A 24,216-nucleotide genomic window follows, 5' to 3' on the forward strand; every position below is an offset into this window, starting at 1 on the left:
CTAAAGCACAGATTTTAAATTATTGCCAATTTTCAATAATAGTTTTTTTGAATTTGCCCTCTGTATATTTTTGAAAAATTGTTAAGAATAAAAGTTTATGGAGACGTATCTTCTGCGTCTTCCGGTTCAAGAACTTTTTATAGCCCAGAAAAACTCATTAAATAATTATTTGTTATGTTTATTGTATCTAATGTGTCATTGGCATTGCTCGTGCTATATAGTGACCAATTTTCTTAAAGCTACCTACCAAAATTTCTCCAAAACGAAATCATTACAAATTAGGTTCTGGCACATTCGAAAAGGCATCTGCGGAATTGAGGATGGAAAGTTTGTGGTTCCCGACGAATTACAGAAGAGGGAAAAAGAAGTAGGGGAAATAAAAAAGTTACCTTGCAACAGTTTTATTGAATAAGAAATTTACAAGTGATCGAGATTTTTTAAAAATTTGTATCGTCAACCCTGTCACGGTTGCGTATTGATGTACCCCAAGTCGACTTCGTCCAGTTCCATTCGTTCTCTTAGAAAATCGTCGACGAACAGAGCCTCGAGTCGGCCCTTTCGCTCCCGCAAACCGAGTTCCTGCAAGGACTCGAGCTCCGCCCCCATCGTCATGTAATGCGAATTTAAACTGACGGCTTTCGAGGCTTGCAGCTCTACAGCCCGCGGCGGCAATAATTTCATTATATTTTCATTGCTGCGCGGGAAAATTCCGAACACATTCAAAATTTCGAGGAATCTGGCTACTACTTACACGGCCGAAAAAGTTTTATCCATCGCGTGCGACATGGCGTGATAAAACGTGTCAACGTCGGGCGTCTCCAAAATTTTGACAAATAAATAATCACAGAATATACACGCTTTGGTGGTTTTATACAGTCGACCCGACCTCCACCTGCGTTGAAAAATTGAACTAGTCGAAGTAGGAGCAGAAAATTTGACGCAACATTTGACCTAGCCAAAATTCGCATTGAGCTAAAAACTGGCAGAGATATCGCGGTTTCAACTATTAGAACATTCATATTTTACATAATGTATGAAACAGCAGGAGTTCCGCATCATCCACCGCGCATTTTGACACCAGAAACTGGCACATTTATTCAGTATCTTACAAATAATGCCGATATAAATGTACATATTTTGGACAGTCACGATTTTTAACATTTCATGTATAATATGCCATTATACTGTATAATGGTATATTTAACGTATCTGTCAATTTTCAGCTATGTGCGAATTTCCCCTAAGTTTTGACTTATTTTTATCTATTATTCGCTGTCTGTAGTTTACGGTTAAAGGCCACAAATTAGGTGAAAAAAGTGTTCTGACGTCACTTGCAAACACCGAGCATTACGAAATTTATGTAATAACTCTTTTTTAATTTTCGAAAACAAACTTTATTCTACGTTTCCTGTAAACGATCCATATAGACACGGACCCCGAAACAATTCGTAGTCCGCTGCGGGATACGCTGCACGGCATAGCCCATCAAAAAATCATATATTATTTCTTCTACATAATCTCGGACGCTATGAACATCTGATATAAAAATAATACCAAAAGAATCGGAGGTCCAATCTTTAATTCCGATACCCCCCTCCCCGCGCCCTAAATAAAGCTCTAATATTTACACCTTGTTCGATGACAGTCGCTCGCTCTTAAAAACGTTAAAATCACATAATTTCCTAATTCAATGTGCATAATAATAATCCGTTACGGCACTGCGGTTCACCCGCGCGTAACCGGCAATCTCTAGGCACGCCTCCTCTCCCCACCGCCCGGGATCGTTAACACGTCGCGGTAACGTCAAGTCGACTTCCACTTCCGTCACTGCTTCAGGCGTATCGAATCGCCGAGGTCGTCTTCTTCGGACGTTTCCGGTGAGGTGCGGACGTACGTCGGGCCGCACGCGCCCTTGACGCAGTCCTCGGTGATGTGTACTTCGCTGATACCGGTGCCGGGCACCTCGAACATCGGCTCCAGCAGCAGCGTTTCCATGATCGCCCTCAGACCTCTTGCGCCGGTCTTCCGCTCCATCGCGAGGGAAGCGATCGAGCCAAGCGCTTCCTCGGTAAACGACAACTGGCACTGGTCCATCGCCAACAACCGCTGGTACTGCGGGATCAGCGCGTTCTTCGGTTCGGTCAGTATTCTGACCAACATGCCCTGGTTCAGGCTATGGAAAGGTACCAGAACCGGGAACCTACCCACAAACTCCTAGAAAAAAATTACCCGTCCGGCGTTTGACAAACCCACACCTCCTCTCCCGTCCCACTTACCGGTATCATACCGAAATCGATCAAGTCCCTCGCCTGAACCTGTTTCAAGGCGGCGTCCCGCTCCGCGTTCTCCTCCTCAGCGGTCTGTGACGACTGGTGCAGGGTCGCTTCCTGAGCCACGGCCCTCCTGCCCTTGCTGGTGGTTGCCGGCGCGCCGAAGCCCAAATACTAAGCGAGAGAGATTGAGGAAAAAACAAAGTCAAGTAGAACCACTCCACGAGACTATTACGTTTTCGTTGTTACGCCGCTGTATCAGCCTCTCCAGCCCGTTGTAGGCGCCGCTCGCCACGAAGAGAATGTTGGTCGTGTCCACTTGGATAGTTTCGCCCCTTAGCTTCCGGGGGGAATTCCTTTCCGGCACGTTCACGATGGTGCCCTCCAGCATCTTCAGCATGCCTTGCTGCACGCCCTCGCCGCCGACGTCCCTACAATGAGGCTCGCAGTTAGAGAGCGCTCGGGCGACTGTCTTTAATGTCCCAATGGAGGAAATGTTGAGTAAAGTCTGTTCACAGGTAGAAAGTGACCAATTGTTTTTGAATGGGATTATCCAAGGGTGGTCATGCAACAAGATTATTACCTGAAGTTTCTGAATTTAAATTCAGGTAAAATTGCGGTCCGTAATAGAAAATAATTTTATACCTACCTATGTTTAATATTCTTCTTTGGATACACTACCAACTGGTAGGTGTAAAACAAACGCACCATCAAAAAGAGGTAATAGAATAACTAATTGAACTGAGGTGGCTTTTTTTTTTAAAGAATAACTATATTGCATGCTGGCTCTAAAGATGGATAAAGATTGGATTCCAAATGGACTTTCTCTGTCTGACGAAAAATATTTAAGATTCTTCTCTGGATTACCATGAAGACACCACCCCTGATTTATTTGAAAGTTGGTTTAAAAACAAACTAGTTCCAAACATTCCTCCTAATAGCGTAATTATAATGGGCAACGCAAGTTATCACAGTAGACAGTTGAATAAAACTCCTTCCTCATGTGACACAAAAGCAACAATCCAAAACAACATGTATAATAACGACATTTATTTTCACGAAGATTATACCAAAAAGCAATTAAAGCAAGCTTGAACCTACAAAAGGAATACGTCTGTGATAATTATGCAAAAAATCTAGGGTATACAGTTTTAAGGCTTCCACCTTACCACTGTATATTTAATCCCATTGAACATGTTTGGCAATGTCCTCAAACTTATAGAAACCGAAGTTTTTAACATCCCTCCACAAAGTTGGGCAAATTCTGTTAAACTTATAGAAAAAGCAGAACAATCGTATATCCATATTGCAAATAACATAGAACAAATAATAATTAGAACAGGCGATGATAGCGATAGTGATACTGATATATTATGTGAATAATTTTAAGTAATTTAAGTAGGTAAAAAAAATTTGTAATTTTATTTTAGATTTAAACATAAATAAATATATATTGTTTAGTATCTTTCCTAACAAAACCACAAATAATTAAATTCTAAGCAAAGTACGGACCTGTTCGGTCATATTTCATTCTTACAGCTTGCCCGGGTCTTTCCTTAATTCGTATCAGTTAATCACTTTCTTATATCTATGAACAGACTTCGGTAACGTGGAGTGTTAAAAGTTTTGCAACCTCCCAAATCTCAGGATGGACATTTAAAAAAATTGCTAGACACCCGTGCTCCCAAAGGGAATGCGTACCAACTAATATAAAAAACTGCTTACAAATTTAAACGCTATCCACGCATCTTCGCTCTACGCACTGCGTTACGAAGTAGAGCGAGGGTGGCAAAAGAAAAAAAAAGAAAACGCTGGCTTATTTAAGCCAAAAAAAGGACTACATTTAAAAAAATTGATAAACATGAATATGATTTTGGGTAGGCGTTTGCGATCGAACAAAGGAAACAAAAAATAAGGGCAACATTTAGTGCACTAATTACGACAGATTTATTACACCGCCATCGTGTACACGATGAGTTCACAATCATTGGGCGTACTAAACCTTCAAATATTTTATTGTTATTATAGCCCCAAAGGTTACCACCGAAAGAATCGGCACTTACGCTACGATTGACAACCGATTATAAGTTTAATGAATTATATCACATTAGCGGAAAACTTAAAATTAAACGGCTCTGCTCTCTCCTTGCGTTGTGGACCTCACAGTTAGGCGTAATGCAGGTCTCTGTCGGTACAGAGTGTGATTATGCCGGCGAGGGACAAGAAAACAAGTGGTAAGAATAAGAAGATGACGCAGAAGAAAAAAAAACCTCCAGGGTTCTTCGAAAAAAAAAAAACGTGGTCGAAGACAAACATGCTTCAACAAAATCCCACACAAGTAGACTAGGAGACCAAATTCAGGTACCACAGTTTCCTCAACCACAACCAGGTGCCTAATTTATTACATCCCAGGAAAAAGAGAAAATCAACAACTGGAAAACCAAAAGCACAAGAACTTCCGCGCTTCCATTATACACGCGCCATCTGATAAGGGAGGAGACTCCACGGACTGTTTTTATCCACTCAATACGTCCCATGCACGCCAGACAAAAAATTACGAGTCACCATTATAATTATAATAAGGGGAGTAAATCTGGAACGATTCTCTAGCCGAGAATTATTTTTAATGCTGAATGAAGTCTTGTATCATGTGTGCTGCACTTAGGAGGCTCAGAAGGGTTCGCAAGATCATAAGGTTCCACATTGATATAACTCAGAGGCGTATTGTTACGGCAGGTCAAGGAGTGACGCCATCATCCAGAACTTATGCAAAATCCAGAAGTTTGATATGCCAATGGGAAGGCGGTGAATTTCCATTTTAGTTAAAGAGGTTAAAGATATTACAAATACCTATTTGATGAAGATAGTGATTTTCGAAGTCCAGCAGCACTTGGAATCCGATACAAAGATGTCGCGCACGCCTATGATGATTACCGGAACCCTGTTGCGTGCAGGTTCCACGGATCACTTTCTCTTCGGGGGCGCTACACCGTGTTTACTTTCGTTAAATAAGAAATTATATACTTGAGTAATGAAGTAACTTTCCACCACATTAACTACAAATCAGAAGAATACTGAACGAAAGGCAGGTGGAGGTAAGCCTTGGGTTCAAAAGTCCAAATAGTTAATGACATTATTTACCAATCCACGGCTTTGGTTACCGAACTGATGACTCTGATCAATGGTTTTAAGGACACACAGATACAAACTAGCAGGCAGAATACCCTGCTTGTAGCCCTTCACTGCGTCTAGAACGTGAATGACACTACACATAAAGCCCTAGATATATCACGGTCGAGAAAAGGCTAACACGCAGCTAAGTACTCTAGACAACAAATCACAGGGAAACTTTGTAGTTTAGAAAGACCCAAAAAAGCAACCGGTACTTTTAAGGGAAGCCTGTCCCGTTGGTTCTCAATTTACTAAACTTATTATATATATTATTATGAAAATTTTGGAATAAAATTTCGAAATTTCGTTTTTCCCTTCTTTTTTGTATTGGTGCTTTTCTCTTGTGAATAAGGAACCGTTACAGTTTCTATACCCATTTGCATATTAACCTTCGTCGTACAGCGGTCGAAAAGTTTCGCGCAACACCATGTGGGGTAAAATTGTACCCACTCTAATTTGAACGCTTTGTGTTATTTTATGCGACAATTCTCGTAGATATACACTGGAACAACAAAATTAAATAGTTGATGTAAATAAAGTCTGTATAATGCATATTATATTTTTTGAAAACGTTGAACAAAATAAACAATTCACAAAAATGTTAAAAAAAGTTAGACGAACTCCTCTACTCATATTTATTCTTACGTTTTTCCATATATAATCTACAAATTATCTGTGCTGCCTGGACTTGCGATCTTTCTTTCTATTGCACAAATAACATCGTCCCGAAACAGGTCGTTCAGGTTATTCGGAATGGATTTCATGGTGCTTTTCCATTTCTGGAAACATTTCTAGCATATATGATTTGACACTGTTGCGAAGTATAAAAGAAATTTTCTTGTGTTGTCTTTGCTTTTTGATTTTTGGCTTTGATAAGAGCTGTCCAAAAATTGCCATCGGCCATCTATACAATTGTATGTTGTTCCCGAAAACCAAACATTGACGAAAAAAATGGGTTTATAAGGTTTTGACAAGAGTTCTTCAGGAATTTAAGATTTATTTTTTAATAATGTTCTGCAAAGAGTCATTTGTTTCTCTAATAGTTTACCTGCTAGGGACAAACTTCTAAAGATATTAACTGTGGTTATGCCATATCCGGTTCCTAGATCTTCAACAAGATCTAAGATGACTCTTTTCTGCTGCATTATTAATTTTGCCCAAGTATGGTTGCATAGTTAAAGCGTATGAATTTTCACTATCTGCTGCAGCCCAAATTTTCAGACCATATATCTGGTTTACTTTTAATATAAACTCTAAATGAACAACGACCTCTAAATCCAACTATTATAACACTTTTAAATTGTCCACAAACATGTTGAAAACTTGTCTTATCGGTGCCAGTTTATCAGTTTTCTTTCTGACTTCTCTTGTTTTTGGATCCTCAAAACGAAAAAAACAATTGAAAAAGTAAGCGAGACATAGTTGCAGGAATAACTGGTCTAGTGTAACCTATCTTGGTACACCACAACATTACTATCGGTTCTTTTGAAGCTTGAAGGGCACCTAAGGTCAAGATGAGGCCAATGTATGCCTTTATTTCAACCGCATCAACCGTTTTCCATATGCGTTGTAGAGGTTGTGTTTGATTTTGGTGTTTTTCATTCCAAAGTTTCAAAGTCTGAAAAATTGGACAGCGATAGGTATTATTAGTGAATAATGCCATATATAATTCGATAACTTTACCTGTTCTGCCTTATCATTTTCTTCCATCTATGCTTATTCCTAATTATATTTGCAACTGTTTGTCGTTTTTGTCTAAGTCGAATTTTATACCATTTTGTGTTACCTTTGGTTCTATAAAATAAACTACCTTCTAAGATTTCTTCACTATCGTCAGTCTCTATTACACTGCTCACAGCACCACTGTCATTTTCTTATTCTAGAATCACATCTTCAGACACTATTTCACTCATTAGAACACCACCTTTATTTATTCCTTGTGTTATATCATTTTTAGAATCTATCATTTCCGGAACATCATCACTACCTTCTTCACTATCACAGAGTTCTATGTCAGCATCATCGAGATCAGTAATTGTTCTAACTCTGAATTGGTTAATTTATTTGGATTGCGAATATTTATTTTATCAGACACTGCGTAACATTTCACGCTAGCGTTATGATTTCAAAAATAAAAAATCTCTGACACCAGCTGATATTTACTGTATTGCGCATGACCGTGACTAATCAAAATGAGTACCTTGGCATTACCAAATGAGGTACAAGTGTACCCCACATTAAAAATAATTTTTTTTTGTTGACTTTTTTGATGAAAGTCATAACTAAAACATACAGAAAATGAATCTGTAAATACAATAAATAAAATTGCGGAACCCTTGTGTAAAGTTTTTAAAAACATATAAGAAAAAGTGGGTGTTTGGGGTACATTTCTAACCCACACGGTACGACGACGGTTAATTCAGACGGACCGCCAAGTTTTACAAGTTTAACAAGTGACCCCAAGTAGAGGTTTGGTTCGAACGAGGCGCCTCTAGCGGAAATTTAAAAATTCACAATTGCGAGACGCGTTTCTGACTGATTCTATGATTTTGAGTTATTACAAGAATGATCTGCGCGAGAACCCTGCCACCTCTCAATGTCCTGTACTAACGTTTCCACCACCGCGCATTTTTTTTTATGCCGCGTCTACGCTACCGTAGCTGATGGATGCCCGGCACAGCGCCGATCTTGTCCACCTCGTCCAAGAACACGATCCCGATCTGCGCCTTGTCAACGCTGTAGCCGGCGTCTTGGAGCAGCTTGCCGATGACTGACTCGATGTCCTCCCCGACGTAGCCAGCCTGGGTAAGGGTGGTGCAGTCGCAGATCGCGAACGGCACATCGAGGCACTGGGCTATGGTTTGCGCCAGGAGCGTCTTCCCTTTTTTTGAAAAAAAAAAATAATTCGCGAGAACTTCGTAATTATACCGGGTATCCCATCTCGGTTATTTTTAAAGAGAAAAAGTTGCGAATAACTTTTAAACGGCTTGAGATAGCGATTTCAAATTTGGGAGGGTTAATATAGACCGAATGTCCATTTTTTTGACAATATGTAGTCAATGGTTGCGCTTCCGTTTTGAGCGGAAACGGTAGTAACTTTCGAATTTTTGGATTCAGGAGATCATTCTACGTAGGATAGGATGGTTTTTCTCACTTTTTTTTTATTTTGAAAATTGTGCCTAAGAGGCTGTGACCATCATAAATACTATTGACTGGGTCACCTGATTATGTGGAAAATGGTAAATGGTAAATGAAACTTTTCTTTACTTGTCTAATGGCAAATAGCATTTAATACAATGAACTATTAATTTTTTAGGATAACCTAGTTTTTTCAAATAGCACCATACAGAGAACAAAATCTTCTTAAAACCGGTACTTTTTTTGCAACATTGGACACAAAAATCTGTTAAAAAATAAGCTCACAGTTAGTTTAGTTTTTAATGTTTTTAATGGATGAGTCATTGCCAACTATCTCCTTAACATTATAATAACACATTATTTATCATATTAATAAGACACTGTTATTTTAAAAAAATATAGCTTATCTAATTATTTATTTTTTAAACCATTTCCAATTAATGCAAAAAATAATATATAGGGTGTTCTATTTAAAAAATACATCTGTTTGCTTCATACCTAAAAAATGGTTAGAGCAATTAAAAAACAAACAAATGGATTCTACGGAAAAAATCCTATAAGACCAGTTTTTAAACTCTTCAATAATTTAAGACAATGGAGATACGGGGGTGGTCCCAAAATCGATAGTTTTGCATTTCACCATGTATCTCAAAAACCAAGAGGACCATGATAACTTTGTTGACGCATCTTTAATTTCACAAAAAAGTAGCACAGTCTCGCGTAAACCGCTATCTTTTAAAATAACTGAGATATCCCGTAAAAGTGCCATACAGTGTACAGTGTGGGAAAGCTTTTTGCGAAACACTTTAAACTGTCTCTTTCAAGAGTAAATTTTCAGCAGTATCTATAATACTGCGACAAACTGGACAATTTGGTTACATCAGTGGCGTAGGCCGCGTGGAGGACTTCAAATATCGTATTATTAGTTAGGAGTAACCATTTTTTGAGAGAATTTTTTACTTTACGGGAACTTTTGCGAATGTCATAGTCGTAGTCCAAAGGAGTGACCTTTTTTGAGTTTCCTATTGTTGACATTTAAAAGAGCCCCCAAAAAACTAACCTGATCCCGTGGGGCCGAGCAGCAAAATATTACTCTTCTCCAGCTTCAGCTCGTGGTTCGTCTTGTCGAGGATATCGGAGCCAGCGGCGGACGCGGACGTCGTAGTTCGGGAGGAGGGCGGAGCCTCCACGGGCCCGAAGTTCACGCCCATCGCGCCGATTCCTGCGATTTGAAGCGGGTCTGCAGCGTTTTACGTCAGACGATGACGCGTGTTCCTGCGAGAACGACTGACTACTCACCCCTGTGGGTGACGCTGTGCGGACCCTGCTCCATGATGGCCATGTCCTGACGCTGGGAGCCGCCGCTCGCCTGGCTCGGAGCATTGTTGTAGATCCGTTTGTAGTGGTTGTACACCGCCACCGATAATACCTGGAAAATGTCCAGTTGAAAGTTGATACGAAACATAAGAAACGAAAATGGTATAGCGAAATATCCTGTGAACGCAAACCGCTCAAATTTTTAACTTTAATAGGTTAACCAGAAACACGGTTACCTTTTTCGCGTACTCCTGCCCGACCACGTGCCTATTTAGGTAATCGTATATCTTTTTCGGCGGGGGCGGCGGCTTACGGTAGTGGCCGTTCTTCGCGTCCACGCCCTCCTTCTTTTTGCTGTCCACCTCGCTCAGGACAACGAAAAAATGATGGCATTTCTCGCACTTGACGAACCTAAACACACATACACACTTACGAACTGGACACCCCCCAAATGGTCACGACCATATAGCTATTGCTTAACCTTTTCGCACTTCCCTCCATTTTCTTTCTAAACACACACTGAACCCGTTTTTCTTCTTAAAATCTAATAAGATCCGAACGTTGTCTCAACTGATTCCAACAAGATAATAACAAGCAGTGTTGCCAACCTCAAAAAACTAAAAAACAACAACTCACCAAAAAAAAAAACAGTAGAAAGCGGTAGGTATAAAAAAAGGCAGATTTCATAATTTTGCTCTTATAATTAAATAATAAACAACTTTCTTAGTTATTAGAGCTCAAATAAATTGATATATTTATAATCACAGCAACATAAAACAAAAATCAAAGTAAAATTATTTTTCAGTTTCATTTTCAATTGCCTCATCTTCAATATTTTCACACTCATTTTTATTTTTAAAATCATACATGTTTTTGTTGAATTTCTTCATGTGCTTTTCTGTAGCTTCAAATGAATAGCAATCAGTTATTTCGGATTTAGTGTATAATACTCCTTTAATAGTTGTAGTCGATATTCTATTGCGTAATTTGGTTTTCATAATATTTATAGCAGAAAATAACCTTTCCACGGCGGCGCTGCTATGTGGTAGGCACAAAAGCTTTCTTACCAATTCACACAATGTAGGGAATGTTTGAGATTCGACTCCATTTCTTAATTCTTGTATATGTTTCCAAAAGTCGATAATATCGGGAGTTTTGTTTTGGTCGAAAGAAAAATCGACATTTCTTAACCTTCGCCATTCTCTTTCCAGTTCCGTTATATTATTTGGACAAATCTTTGGGAAGAAATAATGTAAATCTGCAATGGAAGGGAATTTATTTTTTATTTCAGGATCCAGAATTGCTTTAGGATTTAGCATCTTCAGACATTTTAATGCTTGACGGTCTTTGTCGTCAAAAGGAAACATTTTTAATATGTTTTGCAGCCTAGTAGAAATTTTTCAGCTGTTCTTCCTCTAGTTTTCCTATTTCTCTCTTTCTTCTGATCAAATTTGGCACCATTCCACCAACGTATATATGTTGCATCGGTAAATGTTTCTGCTCACTCGAGAAGTCAAGGTTTAATATTTTAGTTTCTTTTGCGTGTAAAATATTTTGTGCTTCATTTTTTTCTTGTTCAGTGAGATTCAAATATTCAGCTTGTACAAAGCATTCCAAGATCGTTGTGTATGCGGTCAGTATTTTGTCGTATAGTAAATATAATTTCGGAGTCTCGGATTGCATTTCTTTATTGAGATCGGTAAATATAGGTAATGCAAATTTCAAAAACTCCAGGTACAATTCAGTTGTAGGTTCGAGAGCCTTGGAGAGAATTGATTGCGCAGAAAGTAATCTATCTACATGAACTGCAGCTTAAAAATACAAATTGATAGCTGGTAATTGTTCTAGAAGCCTATTTACTACCTCAATAAGCGACAACCATCTGGTTTGGCTAGGGTGGAGTAATTTGTGTGGTTTAATATTTGTGAATACTTGGAATGTTTTGAAATCTCCAATACGTTTTGGAGAATTTTGTACATGATTATATACGTCTCTACAGAAATCTTCCACGCCCCTTGGCAATTTCTCACATGCGTATGATGCGCATAGGTTAAAAGAATGACAAATGCACTTCATAGTAAAAAGGTGAGGTATGTCATTTTTAAACAAAGTGACCAATGAATGTTTATCTCCAAACATAACGTTAGCGCCATCAGAAGCAAAGCCTATCATGTTTGCTTTGTAAGGAATATTTTTTTCAATTCAAAGAAACTGTTCAAGGTGTTGTTACGTGTGACTATAAAACAATACCTACGCTACGCAATACAATAGGCGTGTAGCTGTTATTCGTAGATTGGGATTTCCCCGTGCATAAAAATATAAAGAAGATACTGCCATCTAGTATCAATGCGTTTTATTACGTAGTGGTTTGTCATTGTGTTTTATTGCGTAGTGGTTATCAAAAATGTTTGCATAGTAGGGTATTAGGTGGCGTTGAACGCGAAAAACAGTTGAAAATAGGAATGAAACAGAAAACATGGTCAGCAAATATACTGTTAAAACAGTAGGGTTGGTAACGCTGCTAACAAGAATTGTCAACAACCATATTGACTGTGAAAGGACGCAAGCTCTTATTGGTGGAAAGCGAAGCGAAGCGATTTTTTATGAATCTCCTAAACGATGAACAAGTGTGTCGTTTGCGAAAAACAGGGCAAAATTGAGGAATCTTTTTCGCCTCTAAATAAATTCTTGAGTTTATTCTCCGACGGTGGCGCTGTTAAACGTAAACAAACCTGTCCGCTTCACTTGCAAAATGTTAGCATGAACCTTTGATCAGCTCATTCTACCTGGATAAGTGACCATAACGTATTATTAGAGACTCTGTTATCGTTTTCTCTTATCTGTGGTTTGTAGAAAATGACGCAAGAGCAACATCTTACATGTAATTTTAATTTGGTCTGTTGCAGGAACCGATAACTTAAAAGACAAATTTTTACACCAAAAACTATTATTATTAGGATAATAATAATTGTTACTAAATATTTCTTGAGTGACATATATCAACAAAGCAATTTGTTTTGTCTGGATTTGAAACACGTAAACTTTTCTTTTATTGTGGAACTTGCGGATAAAGGCGCTGAATCGCGAACTACTATACCACACGAACTATTTTTTTCAAACAATATCAACATACAGAAATACAACGTAAACACGAACCGCATATGAAAGCAATTTTAATTGCAAACGATAGTAACATTTTTTCCCGTCAGATGTCTCACTGAATTGTAAAATCGCCCTAAACACCGAGTAAGGGGAGGTGCAGAGGTAAAGCGTAAATTGGCGACCCTGGGTGACACGTTGGCTGTTAGTTGCCATTGGATTTATACAATTGATGCCATCATTTATCATGTTCACATTTTGAAAAGTCATTTTGGGTTGAAAATTGATTTGACAAGTAAAAATTCTTAGTGGAATAATAGCAACGTATGTTTCTGTTTAATGTTTATTTAGTTAGTGCCAAATCACCCTCTTATCACTACGACCAACGCTGCCAAATTTCAAACAAATTCGTGAGAAGATATTTGAATTAATTTAAAGAAACATTAGCAAAACTCTAACAGGGGTTAAAAATCTTGAGAACAATGAATTTTCGGACCTGGATTTAAAGAAACTTTTGATTTACTCGTATTTTATCATTATTTTGTAAATACCGCTATGAACTGATATTTTGTAGATGTATTTGTAGGTTATTTTGGTATTGTAAAAACTGTCAAAAAATTAAATCTGTGTTTACATTGTCTAAAGTCCATCTATAATTAAAAAATCTATTAAATGAACGTTTAATATGAGCTGTGGAATCTGGGTCGCCAAGTGACGTCACCCGTAGTTGGGGAACTGAGGTGAAGGAAAGGCAACTTATTGTGGTTACAGATCTTGGTTTGCTTAGATGTAAGTAAGAGTAGCATAGAATATTTTTTGTACTGGATTTTGTTTTGAATTATCTCGGTCTCGGTTTGTATAAGTTAGGAAAAAAACAATAGCAATGATTTTGGATATGAGTTACTCATCTTTAGGAATATATAAGCTAAGAGCTATATGGTCGCGACAAATTATACAATATATGAAATTATAATACTTATATTGTTATTACTCTCCCCGCAAATATACAACCCTTGTGACATTCAATAGCCTTAGGCCTTTTCTTAATCTGCTGCAAATAACGACAAAGAGATTCAGTTAGGATCCCTGAGGAACCATTAGAAAGACAATTAAGGCCAACAGTACACGAAGGCCCAGAGTATTCGCGTTTACCTCGTAGAACTGACAAAAGTCTCCACGTGGGTGCAGGGATCTCCGCACTTGGGACAAGAAAGGGTGTTTTTGTTTTTCCCGTTTCCGCCGCCTGCCGATGTGTCGCGGGGCGGAGGAGTGGAGCCGGTGGGTGGTGGGTCGCCTGCGCCAATCGTTTTCAACAAAACTATGCTCGTCCAAAGCGTTTTATTTTGTTGACCGGGTTGTTTGGCGTAGATTGTCGATAGGACACCTTCAATATGCGAAAAGAGACCATACATTTACTTGGGGCTGCAGCAGCCCTCTACTAACATAAATGTAACGTCAAATTTTAAAAACCCCTGGTATTATAGGTTTAAAACACGACATATTTTACTGACGCCCCCTATATAAAATAATGGGATGTGACATTGCAGATAAGGTTATTCATTTTTATCTATATTGTGAACTGCGTCTCAATCTTTTAATGATTATAATTGTATATTTGTCCAATTAATTGGAAGGTTTTACAAAGGTTACTATGGTCATTTTATAAAAACTGAACGCATATTTTAGAAAATTATTAATAGGTAAACAAGTGGTACCTAAAAATAGATTGGTCAACAAAAATAAACCTTCAACCTTCCAACTAGGTAGGACCTGTCTATTCAAGCGTAAAATGCAACGGGGACAGAAAACGAAAGTTCGCTTTCATTTACTTGCATTTTTTTCAAAGCGCATATTAATCGCAGAGAAATTGTTAGATTTAGGTAATGAAAAAAATTAAAAACTAACCTTGTTGTAGCTTGCCATTCCTGGCAGCCAGCGCGTACTTCCCAGCGGCGGTGAAGGAGCATCTAACACTTGACATTTTTTATAAAAAAAAAACAGCAAATATCGAAATAATAATAAAATAATTTACGATTTTTTTGAACCCAAGACCTTCAAAAAGCAATCAAGGTCTATAATGACGTGACGCAACCAAAACGACACGATTAAACATCCGACCGATAGCGATTATATTTGGTTTATGTCCTTGAGACGTGGCTTGAAACTTTGGGATTGATGTATTTTGCAAAAAGACACTGGAATTTTGACGAAAACGGCCCGGATAGATTGTAAAGCAGTCTGTTCTAACTGATTACTGTTTATTTTCGAAGGGTTTGACAGATGACGAAAAGGTGACGTTTCCAGTATTAGTGGTTTATTGCCATCTATTATTGAACTCTTTAACCCATGATTTACAGATTCCCATGCGAATCTTTTATTTATGGTCAAGAGATGCGGCCGATTAGAAAATTTAAATTTTTTGCAACATCTAACATCTTGTTAGTTAAAAAATTAATGACAAGCTTTTGCAAGACAATGAACGACTCGTACCAGCCAAAATTTGGTTTATAATAAAAGTTTGACTTTAATTTTGTCCACCAAAAAACTCCTACTTTACCGGCGACAGAATTTATATCGACCTTTTCATCTGTCATCACGAAATCCGCAAGAGGGGTGCCAAATTTGTGTGCGGGGTTAATTTAAAAAATTAATTTATTGAAACGATGGCATCCCAATTTTTAAGAAACCTAGTAAGTAGCAATAAATAATCCCAAGTTTGCACGTAAGCGTTTCGATAGAACGGATCGCTGTCATTCATTCAATATTCTCGATTTATACCTAAAATGTCCAGTTTTTTCAATTCAAAAAGCGCGGGTAACGTTCTCACGAAATTCTTAAGACTCCTTAAAATTAACCCCGAAAAAAACGTCCCTTCGATCATAAAATCCGTAAGTGTTATATAACGAAACTAATTTTAGGTTATGTCACATGGTAGATTATATACAATTCCACGAAATGTTGTAGGCCGCGGCCAAGCCCCTCGGTACCAGACTGTACAGTAGCGAAATCAGGAAATGTACTCTTATCCCCGGAGACGGTATCGGCCCGGAAATATCGGCGGCGGTACAGAAAATCTTTTCCACTGCAAAAGTGCCCATCGAATGGGAGTCTGTCGACGTAACTCCTGTAAGGGGCCCGGACGGGAAATTCGGGATTCCGCAGGCGGCTATCGACTCTGTCAACTGCAACAAAATCGGTTTAAAAGGGCCTCTTATGACGCCTGTGGGCAAAGGCCACAGATCGCTAAATTTAGCTTTAAGGAAGGAGTTTAATCTTTATGCCAATGTGAGACCCTGCAGAAGCTTGGAGGGGTAAGAGTGACGTACTTTTTGGTACTTGTCGGTTTTATTATCCATTATTTTGTAGGTATAAAACGCTTTATGATGATGTGGACGTTGTGACTATTAGGGAAAACACAGAAGGCGAATATTCTGGTATCGAGCACGAAATCGTCGATGGAGTGGTGCAAAGTATTAAACTTATTACAGAAGAAGCTTCTATCAGGGTCGCAGAGTTTGCGTTTCAATATGCCAAAGAAAATAACCGCTCCAAAGTAACCGCAGTGCATAAGGCAAATATTATGTTGGTAGCGCCATCTGTGCCCCCCATGTTGTGCTACACATTTTTTATCTTGCAGGCGCATGTCCGATGGTCTGTTCTTAAGGTGCTGCAGAGAGATGGCCAACAAATATCCGGACGTCAAATTTGAAGAGAAATACCTCGACACTGTGTGTTTAAACATGGTGCAAGACCCCTCACAGTATGATGTATTAGTCATGCCCAACTTATATGGCGACATTTTGTCTGACATGTGCGCTGGTTTAGTGGGAGGACTGGGATTGACGCCGTCAGGAAACATCGGGCTTAACGGGGCCTTGTTCGAGTCGGTAAGTAATTCAAATTAGCTGTCATAGGTCCAGGTCACTTCTGTTAGGTTATAAAATTCCTTTTGATAGAAATTTTATCAAATTTAGGTGTTAGTGTTTGCCATCAGGAATGATTTTTATAGAGACATAAAATGTCTTACGTAAAAATTGCAAGCTGCTCGAGCAACCCAAAGTATCTGAAAAGGTTAAAAACGTAAATTTTTGCCCATATGCCCATAAAAATTTTCCTTCCAAATCATAATTTTTCGATCGAGCTGATTTTTTGCACAAAGATATGTATTCGGAACGGTACCTCAAAAAACTAATCCGTTCCCCAATTGAAAATATAACGGCTCCCCTTTGTACAAAAAATCGAAAACAAAACGTCGTAGAACATTTTTTTGTTATAATCGTGTTCCCAAAACCCCTGGAACCACCCTCCAAACCTCAAAATTAAAAAATCGGCGTCATTTTCGAAAATAACTGACCCACATTTACCTTAATACACCATAAAAGCCCTTTGTTCAAAATGGCCAAGTTCAGCTGCCCATTAGCATTGAGAAAAATCACAAAAAAAACTAGTACTTATCCAGTAATTAAATTACTAAATGGATGAGGTTATAGAGTAGGTGGGACATTTGATATCATTTATGTTATTTGCAATATAACCGCATCAGCCTCCGGAAACGGTCAACAGGTACACGGCACAGCGCCCGACATCGCGGGCCAAGACAAGGCCAACCCAACCGCGCTACTGTTGTCGGCCATAATGATGTTGAGGTATATGCAGCTCAACAAGCCCGCGGAAATCATAGAGCGCGCTTGTTTCGACACCATCAAGGAAGCCAAGTACTTGACAGGCGACCTGGGCGGCAGCGCCAAGTGTTCAGAGTTCACCAACGCCATCTGCGAGAAAATCTCAAACTCGTTGTAACGAGGAGTCGCGTCAGCTGAAGAATATATTTATCGATCGCGTTGGTAGCAAAGCGAACCGTCTGGAATAGCAGGCATTTCGCGAGATCTGCGTTAATAATTAGCGGAAAATTCAGGACGTACCAAATTCTGTAAATACGGTTAGCTTGAGAAATCTCTCTCTCTCTTATTGTTGTTGTTAATAGAGCAGTTGTAATATATATATATATATATATATATATATATATATATATATATATATATATATATATATATATATATATATATATATTGTAAGTATATATAATTGTTGAACGATGTTTAATTTGTAGCTAAAATGCAGTTGTGTGTCCAGTATTGTTCGGAAAACGAAGTTCGTGTGATTTTTTTATTTATGTCGCGTCTTATTTATGTGAATAAATTGGTTGCATTTTGCCGTTAACGCAGTCTCTTTTCTACTTTTCTGTTAAAGTTGTTTAAAAACTGGCAGCAAGGTCAAATACAAATGTCAAAACGACATTAACGTCGAATTGTCGCGACTACCGCCATCTTGAAAAAAATCGCTGCCAAGTAATAATTCTTTTTCGTGGGGTACCTGTCGAATACGAACGTTGCCAATTATTTTGGCTATGATAATTTTGTTGGTTGCAATCCGAAGCAACTGTACGGAAGACTTGACAAATCATGCTTGAAGATTGGCCATCCAAGAGTCTCCTGCGTCCTGGGACTTTTCTTCCTGGATTTTTTTCCCTGCAGGATACACTGGAGTAATTCATATCTTCCTTCGTTCCTCATGATGCGACCAAGATTTTAAACTTTGCAGCATTTGAAGGTGTTGACTATTTTCATGGAGATTTTCATTCCCTGTAATACTTCTTCATTAGTAACTTTCTGGGTCCATGGTATCTTCACGACTTTCTTGTGCAGCCAGCATTCAAGGGCTTTTAGTTAGGAGTCTTTTCTTTATTTCCAGTAAGAGGTTGTGGCTTTTGACTACTTGACCTTAGCTAAGAAAGCACTTTTAGCCTTTCCAATTCTGCACCGGATCTCTTTAGAATTGTCCCACGATTCATTAATTATAGTTCGTAGATAATTATGTGAGACTCTTCGGAGTATTGTTTGATTTATTTTGATTTGCTCCATTGATATTTTTATTACTTATAATCATAAGTTTGGTTCTACCGGTGTTTATATCAAGACCAGATTATTTACTTGTCTCTGTAACTTTGTCCATTAGCTTTTGCAAACCTTCTATTGTATCCGCGAATACTATCGTATCGCAGGTTGATAAGTTTGAAACCGTATATGGAGATACCTTCATATATATCTTATTGTGCTTCTCTAAAGATATGCTCAGAATATGGATCGAAAATCGAGGGGAAAATAATACAACCCTGTCTAACACCTGATTTTCAGATCTTTTCCGCCCTTTCCTTCAGGACATCTCTCATCTGGTCATGTCTAACACGGTCAAACGCCTTTTTGTAATAATAATTGGATAATATAGTGACCCTACTAGGTTAAACAATGATGCGCCTCAGGTGGCTAAATTTTACACACTAACTGTTCAGTGGACCTTCTCAACATTTTTTCCATGATGGCTTGATAAATTCCTGTATTGGCAGCACAGGCAGGTCCTCGATACCTCTAGTAGCTATATGGTAATAACGTATAAACAAACCGCATTTTTTCAATGGAACCTTGCATTGATGGGATGTTTAATGACGATAAGTGCGATACTAGCCCATTTGGAAACAGGTTAAGGTCAACCGTTTGCCAAACCGGTACTTGTACTGATTGACGCAATAAATAAAAAACGCAGAAACTCTCAAACACGTTGTTTAAGCAACAGAAATGTTTCTATAATCTATGCACGCGTATGTTTCCGACTAAAGGGAACCACACGCCCGTGCATTTGTCTGACAGGAAAGTATGGGGAACAATCGCGACTTATTATTAATAACATTTATTGAGTACGAATAATAAAATACACTTTTTCGCTAAAATAAAGTAACAGCCACACATTATACACTAACTAGCCATCGGCAAAGAAGAAGTGGTCCGCGATTTTGTACGTGTCGCCAAGACGGAGTTAATAATAAATAATCCCTTATGGGCAAAATCTTTTTCAAATCATTAAACACAGCACGTCAGGCACTATAGGACTAGCGAAACTGAGTATAGCGCATATCCTATACAGGATGTCTAACCGGAAGTAATTTGATCTATGAAGGTAAATTTATACACCGCTAACGCTTTGCTAGTTATACTTTTCCCGGTAGGGTATCCTGTATGTTTGGTTGTAAAACTTAAATATCAAACGTAAAACAGCAATAATGGGACGTTATAGATCCCCATTGAGGGTGCGTTTCTATTTTGGCCCGGAAAATGAAGCCGAGATTCTCAAGCGCAAATATCAATTTAGTGAAGTATTTATACATACGAAATGTTTACGTGACGTGCAAAAATATCTCGTAATCTTCATAGAAATGTACATTCCCGATATAGTTATAGCTGGATATGTTACATCTTAAAATACACCCCATTGTCGACGGGTACTTAGTTGTAGTCCTGCGAAAATATTGAACATGAATAAACATGCTTAGTTCGGTAGATGTATAGTATTGCCATTGGGAAATTCAAAACGGCAAGAGGTTTAACGCGAGAAGATTATCTTTTTTTCTTCCTTCTATGGCTTTTACAAATTGCATTTTTTGGAATTTTCATAGGCTTACATTTAAAACAACGTTTTTTAGATATTTATTTATGTTAATATTTTCGAATTTAACCAACTCCCCTATATTTTCACTATTCGTACGACAAGGCATCGAGGATTTTTTTTTATTTTTCGAAAATATTTCCGCTTACGGTCGTACAAAAAGACAGTCGATCACCTAATCACGATTTTTTACACAAATAACGTTAATTCTACGCATTTCATACGTAAATCCCAATTTATTGCTACTTCAAGTTATCTCCGCTCTCGTTTTTAAACCCCTACTAGATTACTACAACATGGGAAAGCTAAATCTATCTATTTTTTATTTTTTTTATTTTTTGAGACTACACCCTGTGACCTACAGGGCGACCCGTTCGTATTGGAAACATCCCCACAAAAAACCTCATTTTTTAACTAAATAGTTTTTCTGATTATGTTAACCGACTTTCCTACAGACCATAATCAGGAGGTGTCCCAGATAGCACCCGACATCCATTGGATATGTCAAATTAGTCCAGGAAAACTTTCTGGAATTGAACTGAGGTGGCTTTTACTTGATGAAAATCCATCTATCAAAATAAATAAGAACTAAATTTTTAGATGACAATTGTTTCGACAACACCGTGTCTTTATCAAATGTGACATTGTTTCGACAACACCGTGTCTATCAAATGTGACATTTGATAAAGACACGGTGTTGTCGAAACAATTGTCATGTAAAAATATATAATTTCGTGAAAATCTGAACCAATGCAGCACACCATACCAAAAGTTAATGCTAGTTTGAGATTATCGTAACGCCAAAATTTGCAAATTACAGTCAGAGCAATAGTCGCAATCTGTTATTTTGTAGTGAATTTGAATCGATCGATTTGAAAACAAGTATTATCTGACGTCACCGCCTATAATTAATATGAATGCACAGTATAAGAAGAATCGTTACTAAGCAAGAAATAGAGTTTATATTGCTTTGGTTAAACCTTAACATCCTAACCAAACAATTCTCCTCGTGCCATTTTATTCGCACCAATTTATTGTACATGACTTGCAGTAAGTACAGATTAATTTTTATTAGAATTTAATATTGGATTTTTTTTTCAGTTTTTCCTAAAAAGGCCTTTTTAGATTTAGAAAAAATTGTATATGTTTTCCAAGAGAAATCAATACTTGGGATTCATGTCTGGATTTCAAAAAGACATCCAGACGTGTGATATTTGTAGAGTTCAATATCCATAAGTAGCCTACGTTTGTCCACAACTTGTCAACGGCTTAAAGTGTGCTATTCGGGTTCTATTATTTTTTGCGAGCCCCCTGTATAAAGTGATTTTTAAAAAAGCACTGTTGGGATAGCGATTAGCGACGGTTTCCATTCCAAAAATTGCGCGCACCCAAACAGAAAAAAAAACATCAAATTCTAAAAAAAAATTAGTAACGGGGCCGTTTCCAATTCAAAATGGGTCACACTGTAAAACGCAAATTGCGCAAAACGAAACGTTCCCCGACACTTAACGACGAAATCACATAAACGGCAAAACGTGGTGCGTCACAGTCTCGTAGCGTGACGTCACGACGTACCCGGCGCGTTAAAACCTAAACCGACTAGTTTCGGTGCCCGAACCGAACGGAAAAAAGGCGGACTAGAGGTCGCCACTCTCGATCGCTTTATTCAAGTCGGCGACGACCCGACCCAAGGATTCGCGGTACTCGCCGTCCCGCTTAAAGATGGCGTCCAAGAACGTTTCGTTACCGAAATAGCTGAACACGCTCTCGACCCTGCTCAACGATTTGTCGGTCAGGTGTTTCGAGATGATGTACTGGAGGTTCTTTTGCGACTCATCGAGCGCTTGGACGAGGTAGTTGCGGTCGTAGCTGAAATCGACCTCGTAGAACGATATTATCGCCATGCCGGCCATGCGGAACTTGCTCTTGAATTTTTCGGCGTGACGCATGTCGTCCTCGCCGAGCAGGTTGTTCCGGTATAGCACTCCGAGCTTGATGACCACCTTGATTATGTTCTTGATCAGTTTCTCAGCTTCTTTCTTGTTGTTCGACTGGAAAGAGTGATAGTTAGTTCTAAAGCGTAAAAACCTGGCCTCAGAAATCACCACGCAAAGTACACGTCACTTCCTAGGCGCGAATTATTATAAATTGTTTCTTTCTCTGTATGCGGAAATACAAACAAATTCAATGAAAAATCATGGTGCAATAAAAAAACTTAATATTCCACTGTCTACTACGTTACAACTTAGGAGTCATTAGAAATTAACCCATTCGAGCAATATTAAAAATCTTTGAGTACTTAAATGCCATAAAATTAATCATAACCCCGGTGCAAGCAAAAACTTGAACCTAACAATAACAGTACTACGCACCAAGTCACAACCTAGCCACTAAAAACCAATTCTTCGATTGACTGTATTAAATGTTTTTCTGTAGTTAAGTAAATCTGGATTCATGAGGCCAAAAAAAAAATCGGACATGATTTACCACACTCGTTTCAACTTTGACGTCACGTCACAACCTACTAAACAACTTAATATATTTTTTCGCAAGCATTTTACATACGTATTGTTTGGCGAGCCGGTACAGGTTGTCCAACAGGGACGCGGTGGTGTCGTCGATGAAAGCCCTGGCGATGTTTTTGCCCGCCATCCGGCTGAGAATTTTCTTTTGAGCCCTCAGCCCTATGTCGCGGGCCTTGAACGCGCTTTCCGTCATGACTGCAAAGCAGAAACAGACTTTTTTCTCCACGCCACTGGTAAACGTGAAACTAACTAACGAGGATATATTAAATAGTGCGCAAAATATTTCATTAATATTTAAACTTTAATTTGTCTTTAGTAAGTATTGCGTCTCTCGGACTAACCAGTACATTCGAACTACTCCATATGCGTCACATGTCTTTCCATTTACAGTACATATATGTACAAAAATGGTACAGGGGGTTGAAATAATGCGAAAAACTTTTTTAAATTTTACTGTCAAACTTAGTAGTTATTATTGCCACTTAAAAACAAATTTATAGAGTAGATAAAATTGTTTTCGTTGATCCAGTGGCGGTTCTGAGACATTTTTAATTAGTTTAAATAATAAAAAAAAGTGGCACACCAATGATTAATGTTAATAAATTAAGATACCCTGATCAATTATAAACAAAATTGGTAGCTTCACTTGTTTCGCTGAAACTAACCGTATTCGAGATAAAAAAAATGTTTCCACACCAATATTCGAGCTTTGCAAATTAAATTAAGATAGTTCGCAGTATATAAATTCGCTTTTATTTACATAACAATTCCAGAAATTATCATAATAACGTAATAATAATTAATGTTATTAATTTACTATAACTAATATAATACCAACCAGGCTTGAAAGCAAAATCTAGTAGAGATTTTTTGAAAATAATAAACAAATATTTTTTTGGTCATATTTCCGAAATGAAGCGTTTTAGGACAAAAGTTTATATCAACTTTTTTACTTATTTTTAACTGCTGAATACACTGTTAAAACTTCTCTATTATAAGTCGTGCCACCCTGTATATCCCACTATTCCTAGTCATGTGGAGGTATAAGAGAGGTCCACATGTGAGACTTCAGCGACGCAATTAAAAAAAGTATTTATTAATGGTTTCCAAGATCTTTTATTTGGCAAAATAGAAAAAAAATCACGAAAACATGACAGAAAGGAACAGACGCATATTTAATTTTAAAGAACAAAGTGTTA

At 38.1% G+C, this 24,216-nt stretch overlaps 3 protein-coding genes and 1 pseudogene across 10 annotated transcripts in view; 1 reads left to right on the top strand and 3 right to left on the bottom strand.

The window, feature by feature from the left end:
- Positions 1–394: 394 nt before the first annotated feature.
- LOC132701819 (ATP-dependent Clp protease ATP-binding subunit clpX-like, mitochondrial) lies at positions 395–15,280 on the bottom strand. 3 transcript variants are annotated; one of them, XR_009618819.1, is made up of 10 exons: positions 14,901–15,280; positions 14,148–14,379; positions 10,133–10,307; positions 9,879–10,008; positions 9,640–9,819; positions 8,097–8,322; positions 2,506–2,701; positions 2,277–2,444; positions 752–2,214; positions 395–694 (listed from the first exon to the last, which is right to left on the bottom strand). XR_009618819.1 is itself a non-coding variant. In XM_060670037.1 (9 exons), the coding sequence occupies exons 1-9, from the start codon at positions 14,974–14,976 to the stop codon at positions 1,825–1,827; spliced, it is 1,755 nt and encodes a 584-aa protein (XP_060526020.1). In that variant the 5' UTR covers positions 14,977–15,280; the 3' UTR covers positions 395–1,824. The 3 variants fall into 3 exon arrangements, 2 of the variants coding, with proteins under 2 accessions (XP_060526020.1, XP_060526019.1); XM_060670037.1 differs by having other exon boundaries at positions 395–2,214; positions 9,640–9,801; XM_060670036.1 differs by having other exon boundaries at positions 395–2,214.
- Positions 11,062–14,138, bottom strand: LOC132701821 (uncharacterized; annotated as a pseudogene).
- A 262-nt stretch (positions 15,281–15,542) lies between the features above and the next one.
- On the top strand, positions 15,543–18,215 carry LOC132701908 (probable isocitrate dehydrogenase [NAD] subunit alpha, mitochondrial). Of its 2 annotated transcripts, none has more exons than XM_060670204.1 (5): positions 15,543–15,685; positions 15,960–16,306; positions 16,362–16,577; positions 16,633–16,882; positions 17,559–18,215. In XM_060670204.1, exons 1-5 carry the CDS (start codon positions 15,659–15,661, stop codon positions 17,793–17,795), a joined length of 1,077 nt encoding a protein of 358 aa, XP_060526187.1. In that variant the 5' UTR covers positions 15,543–15,658; the 3' UTR covers positions 17,796–18,215. The 2 variants fall into 2 exon arrangements, with proteins under 2 accessions (XP_060526187.1, XP_060526186.1); XM_060670203.1 differs by lacking the exon at positions 15,543–15,685 and adding an exon at positions 15,694–15,883.
- A 1,508-nt stretch (positions 18,216–19,723) lies between these two features.
- LOC132702571 (tumor necrosis factor alpha-induced protein 8-like protein) overlaps positions 19,724–24,216 on the bottom strand; it is a 33,895-nt gene continuing 29,402 nt past the window's right edge. For all 5 annotated transcript variants that reach the window (XM_060671296.1, XM_060671293.1, XM_060671292.1 and 2 more), the window contains 2 exons: positions 23,058–23,212; positions 19,724–22,543 (listed from right to left, as the gene is read on the bottom strand). In XM_060671296.1, coding sequence (XP_060527279.1) covers positions 22,130–22,543; positions 23,058–23,212 — 569 coding nt within the window. In that variant the 3' untranslated portion in view covers positions 19,724–22,129. The remainder of the gene's footprint in view (positions 22,544–23,057; positions 23,213–24,216) is intronic.

The sequence above is a fragment of the Cylas formicarius genome, unplaced genomic scaffold (assembly GCF_029955315.1).
Source record: "Cylas formicarius isolate icCylForm1 unplaced genomic scaffold, icCylForm1.1 PGA_scaffold_5__7_contigs__length_24384050, whole genome shotgun sequence".
Classification (NCBI taxonomy): Eukaryota; Metazoa; Arthropoda; class Insecta; order Coleoptera; family Brentidae; genus Cylas; species Cylas formicarius.